This window comes from Cherax quadricarinatus, chromosome 25 (genome assembly GCF_038502225.1).
Source record: "Cherax quadricarinatus isolate ZL_2023a chromosome 25, ASM3850222v1, whole genome shotgun sequence".
NCBI classification, from domain to species: Eukaryota; Metazoa; Arthropoda; class Malacostraca; order Decapoda; family Parastacidae; genus Cherax; species Cherax quadricarinatus.
In genome coordinates, this window is record NC_091316.1 from 35481671 (window position 1) to 35494301 (window position 12631).

A 12631-nucleotide genomic window follows, 5' to 3' on the forward strand; every position below is an offset into this window, starting at 1 on the left:
TTTTTTGTGAGAATAAAAATTCAAAGTGGAAAGCAAAAGAATATAAGAGGGGCCTTGAGACGTGACTAATGACTAGAGGAAATGTCATTTTAGTGCCAGGAATGTCTTTCTTGTTTATTCTGGACCCTATTCCGAAATTGGCATCTTTTGAAATTTGTGTGAAATTGGCAAAATTGCTAAATTCTGACCACTGTACTGGATAGTTGAATTTATAAATGGGTGGTTTCTTGCACTCATTCGATAGAAAAAATGGAGTTCTAGCGAAATATTCATGTTTTTTGTCGACTAGTACAGTGAAATTGGCCGAAAATGGGGCTCAAAGTGGGCAAAATCGCCGATCCGTAAACATCGCCGAGACCGCTAACTTTGCGAGAGCATAATTCCGTAAGTTTTCTATCAAATTTCAAACTTTTGGTGTCGTTATGATCGGGAAAAGATTCTCTATCTTTTCATAAGAGAAAATAATTTTCTTTTTTTTTTTAAATTTGGCCGACCCTGAGAACGAGTTTCGGAGAGGGCCTGTCGACCCTCAAAGGGTTAACTAGGTTAGGGATAATCCACAACTTATCCACTGCCTATCATCCTCAGTCCCAAGGCGCCTTGGAAAGATTCCACCAGACATTAAAAACAATGATGAGAAGTTTTTGCATGCACTTTCCTACAGACTGGGATGAATCACTACCTTTGTTGCTGTTCTCAGTACGAGAAACGGTGCAAGAGTCTACAGTGTATAGTCCGTTTGAGCTGATCTTTGGGCACAATGTACAAAATTTATTTATTTATTTATTTATTTATTTATTAACAATTTGAGCACACATAGAGAGGTACAAAAAAATACAGATAAGAGCAGCATGCCAAAGCCACTTATACTATGCATAGCATTACCGGCTGGCTTAAAATTAACTTAAGATTAACTAAGCAATGATGAAATCAGTGATAAAACATTAATGTAAACAGATTATTATAAAGCACAAGTGAGTATTACAAAGACAGGTCATATGGTTGCATGCATTGTTGTACATTCAGTCATATGGAGTATTCTGTTAGGTAGTGTATTTAAAAAATAATAAAGTTACATTGGGTTTTAGGTTTAACATTTATGTGATATAATTGTGAGAATCATTTAAGATATACTATTTATAAGGTTCAGTTATTCAGTATTTATTTGGTTTTGGGTGAGTAAGTGATCTTTGAGAAGAGACTTGAATTTATAAACAGGTAGTGTTTCTTTTATATTTACAGGTAATGAATTCCAGATTTTAGGGCCTTTTATGTGCATTGAGTTTTTGCATAGTGTGAGATGGACACGAGGAACATCAAACAGTGATCTGTGCCTTGTGTTATGGTCATGTGTTCTGTTGAGGTTGGCAAGGAGATGTTTGAGGGGAGGGTTAATATCAGAGTTAAGTGTTCTATGTATGTAATAGGTGCAGTAATAAGTATGGATGTTTTGTATGGTGAGTAGGTTTAGTGTATTGAATATTGGTGGAGTGTGCTGCCTGTAGTGAGAATTTGTTATCATTCTAACTGCAGCCTTTTGTTGGGTAATTAGTGGTCTGAGATGGTTAATTGTTGTTGAGCCCCATGCACAAATTCCATAGGTGAGATAGGGGTAAATAAGAGAGTGATATAGGGCCAGGAGGGCTGACTGTGGAGCATAGTACCGTATCTTCGATAGTATGCCTACAGTCTTGGAAATTTTCTTAGAAATTTGTTGTATATGTGTATGAAATTTGAGTCTATTATCAAGGTGGATTCCTAAGAATTTTCCCTCTGTTAGCTTTGTGATAGGTGATCCATTTATCATTATGTTAAGAGGGACATCTGTAGCTCTGTTACCAAACTGAGTGAAGTAGGTTTTGTCAATGTTTAGTGTAAGTTTGTTAGTCCTCATCCAGATAGATATTTTCTGTAATTCGGTATTTACAGTATTGGCTAGCGTGACTGGGCTCGGGTGGGAGAAGACGTACGTAGTGTCATCTGCAAATAGTGTGGGTTTGAGTAATTGCGAGGCATTTGGTAGGTCATTTATGTATAGAAGAAAGAGAAGAGGACCAAGGACACTTCCCTGTGGGAGACCAACTGTAATTGGTTGTGCAGAAGAGTTTGCCCCATTTGCGTACACATATTGGCTTCTGTTGCTGAGGTATGACTTGAGGTAGTTGAGGGAGTGCCCTCTTATACCATAGTGTGACAATTTTACGTGGAGCAAGTCATGGTCAACTGTATCAAAAGCTTTACATAAGTCAATGAAGATCCCCAGTGGGACTTCTTTTTTCTCTATTGCAGTGTATATATGTTCTAGCATGTGTATAATAGCATCATTAGTATTTTTATTAGGCCTGAATCCAAATTGGCAGGGGTTGAGTATGTTTTGGGAGATAAGGTAGGAGTAGATTCGTTTATGAATTAATTTTTCGAAGATTTTTGAGAGAGGGTGTAAGTTGGATATTGGCCTATAGTTATTCAACTCTGTTTGGTCTCCTCCTTTGTGGATCGGGGTGACCCTTGCTATTTTGAGTACTGTAGGGAAGGTGGAGGATTCAATGGATTTGTTAAAGAGTGTTGCAATGATTGGTGATAGCACTTGTGACACTTTTTTGTATATAAAGGGTGGTAAGGTATTTAAATCTCCTGCCTTGTTTTTTAGTGCGTTGATAATAAGGGAGACTTCGTATGGGTTAGTCGGAGCTAGGAACAGTGTGTTCGGGTAGTTGCTGGTGAGGTAGTCATTTGGTGGGGTATCTGAGCTTGGGATTTTATTGGCAAGGTTTTGTCCTATAGTGGAGAAGAAATCATTGAGTCTGTTTGCTGTTTCTGTTGGTGGGAGTTGGGGTTCATCTGATTTTGCTAATTTTATTTCGCTATTTCGTGATATCTTTTTTGTTCCCAGAATTTCTGATAGGATTTTCCAGGTCTTTTTTATATCACCTCGTAAGTTGGATAATCTGTTCTCATAATACAATTTTTTTGCCCTTCTTATCAGGCTGGTTAGGATTGACGAGTAACGTTTTGTTTGGTCTCTGGTTATCTGACCCATTCTGTACTGTTTTTCATATTGGTGTTTTGTATTTATGGATTTGAGAATGCTGGGTGTTAGCCAGGGACTGTTCAGTCTCTTAGCTGTCATCTGTTTAGTTTTTTTAGGGCAGTGCTTGTTATAGAGGTATTGGGTCTTTTTTATAAAATTATTAATACATTCGTCAATATCTGTATAGATTTCTAGCTCAGTGTGCCAGTCAATGTTTGCTACTGCTGTTGTGAAGTTATTAATGGCTGCCTCATTGTGAAGTCTGAAGGTGACTTTAGTAGTGTCTTGGGGTAGTTTACCAAGAGTTGTTATGAGGAAAGTAGGGTAGTGGTCTGTGGTATTATCTGTAATTATGCCTGATTTTAAAGGGGATATGGTGTTGGTCCAGATGTGGTCAAGTAGGGAAACACTAGTCTCTGTAACTCTTGTAGGTTTTGTTACTGTTGGTAGCAACATACAGTTACTCATTGTGTTTGTGAATTCAGTAACGTGTGGGTCCTGGTCTTGCAGGAGATTTATATTGAAGTCACCTGAGAGTAGTAAGTGATCTTTGTTCATGCGTGCATCAGTTATCATACTTCCTAGGTTTTGACTAAATTGGCTAATGTTTGACTGTGGAACTCTGTAGATGTTTATCAATGTGAGAGGTTTTTGTAGGTATTTGGATTTGAATTTGGCTATTATATATTCCCCATGTTCATCCCTTGTGCAAGTATTAGTGATACATTCTAGTTGGTCTGAGTAGTATATGGCTGTGCCACCCCCTTGTTGGTCTGGCCTACAGTTGTGTATGGCTGTGTAACCAGGAATGGCATAGACATCTGTACTATCAGGCTTTAGCCAGGTTTCAGTTAGTGTAATGATGGACATATTGGCATGTAAGGAATTTAGTAATGCTATGAGGTCATCGTAATGCTTGCTTAAAGATCTGATATTGTAGTTAAACATAGTTATGTTGTTGTTGGCACTGAGAAGTGCCTTTGATTGTTCTGCAGTGTAGTAATTACAGTAACTGTTTGATTCATTTATGTCATTAAAAAAGAGGTTGGTATCAGGATCAATGCTTGTAATCATAAGATTTGTAGTGAATCTATAGTTAGAATTAAGTATAAAACAAAGTAAATAGTCTTAAGCTAAAAAATAGCACCTGAATTATTTAACAAATGTAAAATAATGAGCTAAGGTAGTTTTTTTTTTTTTTTTTTTTTAAGCTAAAATAAAGGTGACAATATAAGAGGGACTAATACAAATAAAGTGATGAACAAATAATGGAGCTTGGGAATATGATAGTAGGTAGTACTATAAAGGTAATTCTTTAAAGTTAGAATTATAGTATAAAATTATAATATAAAAGGGACTAATATAAGTTGTGGTGAACAATAAAGTGGTAATCAAAATAAATGAGCTTTGGAATATAATGGCAAAATTGTGAACTTATTCTACTTTAGCACCTGAGAATAGCACCTTGATTATTTTAACAATTGTGAATATATAAAATAGGGTAGTTATATAAAGCTAAAATAAAGGAGAAAATATATAAGGGACTAAAATTAAGTAATGGTAAACAAAGTTAAATGGACAGATGGTCACTATGAAATAATATTGGTTTAGGGGTAAGATCTGATTTGTAATATTAAATAAATTGAGCAGTTTATTGCACAATAAAAAGTAAAAAAAAAATTAGGTAGTTGGTACTAGCTAGCAAAAGATAGTTTTGGTACTTGCAAAAAAGTAATTGGAATATACACTAATTGTATACACAATGAAAAGTGACTAAAAAACAAGTAGTGATAAATAAAATTAAATGGACAGGTAAGAATAATGAATATTATTAATTTGGAGTAAGATTTGACTTGTAATTTAAAATTATGAGCAATTAATAGCAGTAAGAAAGAAGTATAGAGTATTGGAGGTAGTTGGCATTAGCTAGTGATGAAAAATAATAAAAATAATAATGCACAATATAATAGTAACGTACACTATATGCACCACACATATATATGTATTAAGGGCACTTATCTAATCTGTTACAGAAATGTCAGCTTTTCTAAGGAAGGTAGAGAAATCATGTTCATTTGAGATGGTATATTGTTGTCCTGTTGATGTTTTCCTTACTAGTTTTATTACTGGTGTTGTTTCTTCTGCGATATCCTTTCATAGTATCACTGAAGTAGATACTGTGTAGCAATGGTGAAGGCTTGTTTTCTCGGAGCTTGGGTTAAGTGGTTGTTTGGCAGCGGAGGCAGTGTTTGGGTTAGCAGGGCTGTCTTCCTTAGATCTTCTAATTTTGTCAAGATTTGGGTTACATTCTTAGTATTCTTGGGTCATGCTGTGGTCTACGTGGGTTCATGTAGTTGAACTTTCACTTAGGCCATCACAAGTTTTGATGAGCGATGTTTTTTTGAGAAAGAAGAGCTGGTAGGATACCGTTGCTGCCGCTGCCGCCGCCGCCGCCGCCACACTCTATCTCTGAAATTAATATTAAACTTTCAAATTCTGTCCTCCTCAAGGATCCTAGCCCTTTAATGGAGAGATTATCTGAAATGCAAGCAACAAATTTAACTGAGCTTCTACAGTCATATCCTAATATTTTTTCAGATGTGCCGAAAAAATGTACGTTAGGTTATCATGATGTAGATGTGGGAAACTCTAAACCATTTAAACTCTCCCCCTACAGAGCTAATCCTGAAAAGCAAAGGCTACTTCAGCAGGAAGTAGAATTTTTGTTAAAGCATGGTTTAGTGGAGGAGTCATCTAGTCCATGGGCTTCACCGTGCATCCTTGTGAAGAAGGCTGATGGAGGGTTTCGTATGTGTACAGACTACCGTAAAGTGAACGAGGTCACAATTACAGATGCTTACCCTCTTCCTCGTCTGGATGACGTAATTGACTTTGTGGGTAAGGCTACTTTTGTGTCCAAATTAGATCTCCTTAAAGGCTACTATCAGGTACCTTTGACAGATAAGGCGAAGGAAATCTCTGCCTTCGTAATTCCAGGAGGTCATTATCAATACACAGTTACCCCCTTCGGAATGAAAAATTCCCCCTCTTCATTCCAGAAACTTATCCATAAGGCTATTAAAGGACTTGAAGGCACAGCAGCGTACCTAGATGATATTGTTGTGGTGTCTGATACTTGGGATCAACACCTACTTAGACTTAAGGCTCTGTTTGAGACCTTTAAGAGTTCCCATTTAACAGTTAATTTATCTAAATCTTCCTTTGGCCAGGCCACTGTCACTTTTCTAGGCCATGAAGTAGGTAGTGGTAAAGTTGCACCTAAACTTGCTAAAGTTCTTTCTATTAAAGATTATCCAGTTCCTCATGACAGGAAATCTCTTCAACGTTTCCTAGGCATGATAGGATTTTACAGAAGATTCTGTAAGAATTTCTCAGATATTGTAGCCCCTCTTACCTCTCTTACCAGTTACAAAGTTCCCTTTAATTGGACCTCAGACTGTAACACTGCTTTTAATAAAGCAAAAAGATTATTGTGTACTGCACCCATTCTCTTGTCTCCAGACTTCTCCAAACCTTTTTCATTACAGGTTGATGCTTGTGAGTCTGGGGTTGGGGCAGTACTATTACAAATCGGGAACAAGGAGTTGCAGCCTGTAGCATACTTTTCAGCCAAGTTCCAGCCACATCAGAGGGCTTACTCTACCATTGAAAAGAAGCCCTCGCGCTGATACTGGCTTTGGAGCATTTCGATGTTTATGTGGGCCAGACATCGCAGGTGGTTAGTCTACAGTGATCACAATCCTCTAGTATATCTCCAAGCCATGAAGAACAACAACACAAGGCTTGTGCGCTGGACGCTAAGGCTGCAACCATATAACATTTCAATTAAATATATTGCCGGCAAAGAAAATATGTTGGCAGACTCTTTATCTAGAGTATAATATTTTATTTAGGTTAGGATGTTATTTGTGGTAACCCCTTTTCACGCTCTTTTTTTTTTTTATCCCCTGGTGTGGGGTTTTTTTTAGTGAGGGGATGCGGGCTACCATCCACCTGTATCTTGGACCTATGCTAGCCTGTCTGACTGCTGTCTCACTCTAAGTTTAGGGTTTGGCTTTTGGTCACGAGAAAAGCTGAGCTCTATCTAAGAGTTGGATGGTGGAGAGGAAAGGCGGTCCCATTATTTTGTGCCATGGCGGCACGGTTACCACTGGGAGGTGGCAGCCTAATCCTGAGCCTTCTCGGGGTGGGGGTGTGGCATGCAAAGAGTACGTAACCTTTATTCGGCGCATGTACACACCCTCATTTACAGGCTATCTCCCCCAACCAGCGAACCAGGTTGCTAAGAGTTGATGATGGGGCCCCGTCGTTCAACTAGTGACCAGGTTCTAGCCAATAAGAAGATGGTTTTGGCAATCGCAGAGGTTATGTGGGTACCGCTCTCCTGTCTGCCCTTGTCATTCCCATTCTAGAGCTGGTTGAAGCACGGTCTGCTATCTTGTGGCTTCTATTTCTGCTTTGCTTACCGTGGAGTGCACTATACTTATCACTGTACATAGTGTACATATTGCTGTTCTAAATTGGTGGAGGATAATATAAGTCTAAACTTTTTTTCTACTGTGTTTATTTGCTCCCATTACACCCGGGGTAACAGGCCATTTGGAATCCTGGGTTGTAATACCTTGGTTGAATAAAACTTGATAAAGCTTAACTCCATAATAAGAACTCACTCTGCATCTGTACTGTCATCCTAAACAGTGCTGGTGGACACTAAATATAAAGAGATTTAAAATAATACACAAAATTCACTTGGTAAATTGTACTTCTGATTCCTTTATTTTTAATGTTTATTGTAACATAATTGTACATTGTGTGTACAGTGCTATATTAGGTGTACAATAGAGTATGTACTTAATTATTATTTATTAACACATCGGCAGTTTCCCACCAAGGCAGGGTAGCCTGAAAAAAAAAAAACTTTCATCAACATTCACTCCATCACTGTCTTGCCAGAGGGGTGTTTTATACTGCAGTTATAAAAATGCAACATTAACAACACTCCTTCAGTGTGCCGGCACTGTACTTCCCATCTCTGATTTCCCTGAATCCCTTCATAAATGTTACTTAAATGGTTATTTAAGTGTTATTTTTTAACATTATTCCATAAAATGTTTAATTCATGTTAAGTGATAAACAAAGATAGACAAAGAACTTTGTCCTTGGAAGCAAAGAGGGGGAATGTATGAGAATATAGTTTTACCAACGCTCTTATATGGGTGTGAAGCATGGGTGATGAATGTTGCAGCAAGGAGAAGGCTGGAGGCAGTGGAGATGTCATGTCTGAGGGCAATGTGTGGTATGAATATAATGCAGAGAATTCGTAGTTTGGAATTTAGGAGGAGGTGCGGGATTGCCAAAACTGTTGTCCAGAGGGTTGAGGAAGGGTTGTTGAGGCGGTTTGGACATGTAGAGAGAATGGAATGAAACAGAATGACTTCAAGAGTGCATAAATCTGTTGTGGAGGGAAGGCAGGGTAGGGGTCGGCCTAGGAATGGTTGGAGGGAGGGGGTAAAGGAGGTTTTGTGTGTGAGGGGCTTAGACTTCCAGTAAGCATGCATGAGCATATTTGATAGGAGTGAATGGAGACGAAATGGTTTTTAATACTTGATGTGCTGTTGGAGTGTGAGCCTCTGCTGACCGGGAGACAGATGAACACTAACTTTTTCACCCTTGTGTTTCAGAATGCCAGAGTTTGTAGCAGACTGTGCAGAGCGTACATTTGTTCTGGGAATTATTTATCAGCGAGTGATGACTTGGTAAGGAGCACAGAAGCAGTATTGAATGTCTAGCACCATTATAAGAAAATATCAAGATGGTCAGATTTTTAGATATCAATAAGGATTTTTAATAATAAAAAATTTTATGAAATACATTGGCAAACAGGTGATGTTAACAGTGCAGAATAAGTCACTGTGACATGATCTGGCACTTTACTTCTGCTTCCCCTCAGAGAGAACTTTTCTCCTACTATCTGTTGCTAGTTTTGCAACATTGCATAGCAAGTCTGAAGGATCTTGAGCTAAAGATTTCCATCCCCATGTGGCTTTTTCTGCATAAATTTTTATGAAGTTATTCAGGGAAACCAGTTAGCTGGACTTGAGTCCTGGAGGTGGAAAGGGCAGTGTCTGCACTCTGGAGGGGTGGAGATGTTGCAGTCAGAGGAAAGATGACAATTAAGTGAATGTTGGTGAATGTGCTTTCTTTGAATCATTGGTGACCCACCCAGGAATAATAGTTGTTTCTGTTTTAAAGTAAAAGGTAAAGTATTGCAGCATTTTACAATGTGAACAATATTACAACATGAACACCTTTATGTAAGTAAATTAACCAATTTTAATAAAGAATTATTTACTCTTTCACAGTCTCACTCTGTCAGTTTTTCTGATAGATTAATGAAGTATAACAAAGCTTTGGTTAATGTAATTTTTCTAACTTTGGTGCAGCAAAATGTTTGTAACTAGCAATGTTTGTTTACAGATTTCAGCGGTATCTAGTGTGGTTGGGTTCACCGCTACACTTAGCCCAGGACATTAAGGTTCAACAAGTGTGCTCAACAATAAGTGAGTTTTGCCCTGGAGTACAGGACCTGCCAAGAGCGTGTACTACAACAGATTCAGAAGAATGCAAACCACCATGAGAGAAATAAGACTCGCGGGAAGATGATCGTAGAGGTATGCATTGACAAATGTTTGTTTAAATTTGAAAAAGTACACATTGTACTTTTTCATACACCAGAGAGAAATAAGATACGACTTCAGTACCAACCTTGGTATGGGGGTGTTGTGATCTCACATCAGTGACAAATTTCTCCCATTCTATATGGGATGCTTGTCCTCACCTTATTCTGCCCAGTGGGCACACTATTATAGGGGCTCACGAAATCGTAGTGACACAATTGCAAATAAACCATACCACAGTTGGGCTTGAACCCGCAGTCAGAGAATCATAAAACTCCAGACAGACATGTTAACCACTGGGCCAGCTGGCACCATTCATCAACTTCATTTTTCCGCTTTATGCACGTTTCACAAGTTTTGGCAAGAGGTAAGTTACTGAACTCAGGTGAGCGAGTAGGTCTCCCACTCTGCTGGGGCTTTGGTATGGGCTCCATCTGACCTGATTTGGAATATTTTGTTCCTGTTTCTATATGCAAAGGAAAGTCCTGTTTCCTTTCCTGTCATTGCCCAACTTTGGGTATTATTTCTTCTCTGTACATCAGAAAGCAGAGCTTGATAAGTGAAAGCTGTGAGTGGTCCTTGTAACCCTCAACAAGAAGAAAAAACATAAGACTCATGGAAAGATAATCACAGATTGATGCACATTTAACCCTTTGGGGGTCAACAGGTCCTCTCAGAGACTTGTTCTCATGCTCGGAAAATTTAAAAAAAAAAAAAAAAAAAAAAATTCTCATGAAAAGATAGAGAATCTTTTCCCGATCATAACGACACCAAAAGTATGAAATTTGATGGAAAATTTAGGGAATTATGCTCTCGCGAAGTTAGCGGTCTCGACGATGTTTACGCATCAGCGATTTTGCCCACTTTAAGCCCTATTTTCGGCCAATTTGAGTGTACTTGTCAACAAAAATCATAACTATTTCACTAGAACTACATTTTTTCTATTGAATGAGTACAAGAAACCACCCATTTACTGATTTCAACTATCCAATAAAGTGGTCAGAATTTAGCAATTTTGCCAATTCACACAAATTTCAAAAGATGCCAATTTCCGAACAGGGTCCAGAATAAACAAGAAAGACATTCCTGGCACTAAAATAACAGGTTCTCTGTTCGTTAGTCACATCTCCAGGCCCCTCTTATATTTCTTTGGCTTTCCACTTTGAATTTTTATTCTTACAAAAAAAATAAGATTTACTGTTATGCAGACTACTGCATTAGTGTAGAAATGATATAAATAATATCAGCGCACTTGTGAAAGAATATTAGACTCACCAGTTGATGTGTATTGGACGCTTGGCAAGATTTGTTTACTTTTGAACTTTGGTAAAAATTGAACATTTCTGCTACTTTGAGCTCAATTTCAATGTACTTTTCATTGTAAAACCAGTCAAAATCATCTCAATTCTATAAAATGAGACCAAGAAAACTAGAATACAACAATAAATACCATACGAAAATACAGTGCAAAGTTGCTGTTTTAATCCAAAAACACGGTCTAAGTTTTTATTTCTCATTACGCACTGTGTGCTGCAGGATTTTTTTTATACTGTGCACACTGACCACATAGACCCATTCTTTCATATGTAGGCCTACCAGCTTTCTCTCACTAGATTTGAGGGCGCTAGAATTTAGGCGTACTAATACGTCAAAAACCCTGGGCCGTAAGACGTTCAAGTATGTCCAAAAACCCCAAAGGGTTAAAGCTTAAGATTTAATACAGTCATCAGGAGGGTTGAAGGTGTTTTTGATTACTAGTTCTCAGATTTATTTCTCCACAATCCATTCACATTTTCTTTGCATTGTAGATGGAGGTAATTACCTAGCACCTCAGGAAATTGTGGTAGATATATAGAATATCAAACCATTAGAATTTGGTTAATAAATGTATATTTATTTATGTAATTTACCCAGATGAGGTCAAAATGAAAATCTCAGTGGTAATGAATGCTCAGTTGCACCAAATTTATTTAATAAGCAAGGCATATTATGAAAGTTATATTTTTTCAAACAAATAATTTTTAGTTTCTGTAATAAAATTTTAATTTGTAGGCACCATTTCTTAAGTTGGTAATAATGTAAAACAGGTAAGGATTCCAGTGGGTGGCAACACTATATCAGCAATGACTGAAGTCAACACGACAACGGCACGTCCCAATGTCAACACCATTATCACGTAACTTTTGGCCTAGTGTTCTATCTCACTATCAATAATTGTCTCTGCTCGCAGTCAGTAGACATGTATTGTTTATGTTAGCAGGTTTATGAGTTTTGATGACCAAGATAAAGTAGTGTTTTGTGATTTGTCATAACAATTACGTAGTAGTGTACAATGTAATATTTATTAATATTTTTTTATTAGAACTTATGATACCATTTACAGATACACTGGTACCTCAGTATATGTCCACTTTGGAATAAGTCCAACTTGGTATACATCCTGTTTGGACACGAAAATTTTTACTTGGTATGTGACCTTTCTTTGGAATACGACTCGCGTGCTAGAACTTATATGGGTCAAAATGAGTCATGACACCGTGTGCTACCCTTGTTTACAAAGCCATGACTGCCCACATTTAATTCATCTAATATGTACACAGCTCTAATATACATTACTTAGGTTTGCATACTGTAACAACCCGCACTGTAACTGAATTTTTACGTGATTTTGTGTTTTGTTGTATAAATTTTTAGTAAATTCATTAACCATGAGTTCTAAGAAAGTTAATGAGAAGAGCCAAGCAACGAAGGAAATGGTACAGCGGAGGATATTGTCTCTCTGGGCAGGTCCATGAGTCTGGATGTGTGATGGTGATGTGGAGGAGTTAGTGGAGGAGCACAGGGAAGAGTTGACCACTGAAGAGTTACAGGAACTTGAGAAGGAGGAGCACAAGTCTAAGAT

At 37.7% G+C, this 12631-nt stretch overlaps 1 protein-coding gene across 1 annotated transcript in view; it reads right to left on the reverse strand.

Moving 5' to 3' along the window:
- Positions 1–5178: 5178 nt before the first annotated feature.
- Positions 5179–12631, reverse strand: part of LOC128697310 (FH1/FH2 domain-containing protein 3-like) — a 59258-nt gene continuing 51805 nt past the window's right edge. Inside the window, exon 6 of the mRNA XM_070088711.1 lies at positions 5179–5500. Within this exon, the coding sequence (XP_069944812.1) occupies positions 5398–5500 (103 nt within the window). The 3' untranslated portion in view covers positions 5179–5397. The remainder of the gene's footprint in view (positions 5501–12631) is intronic.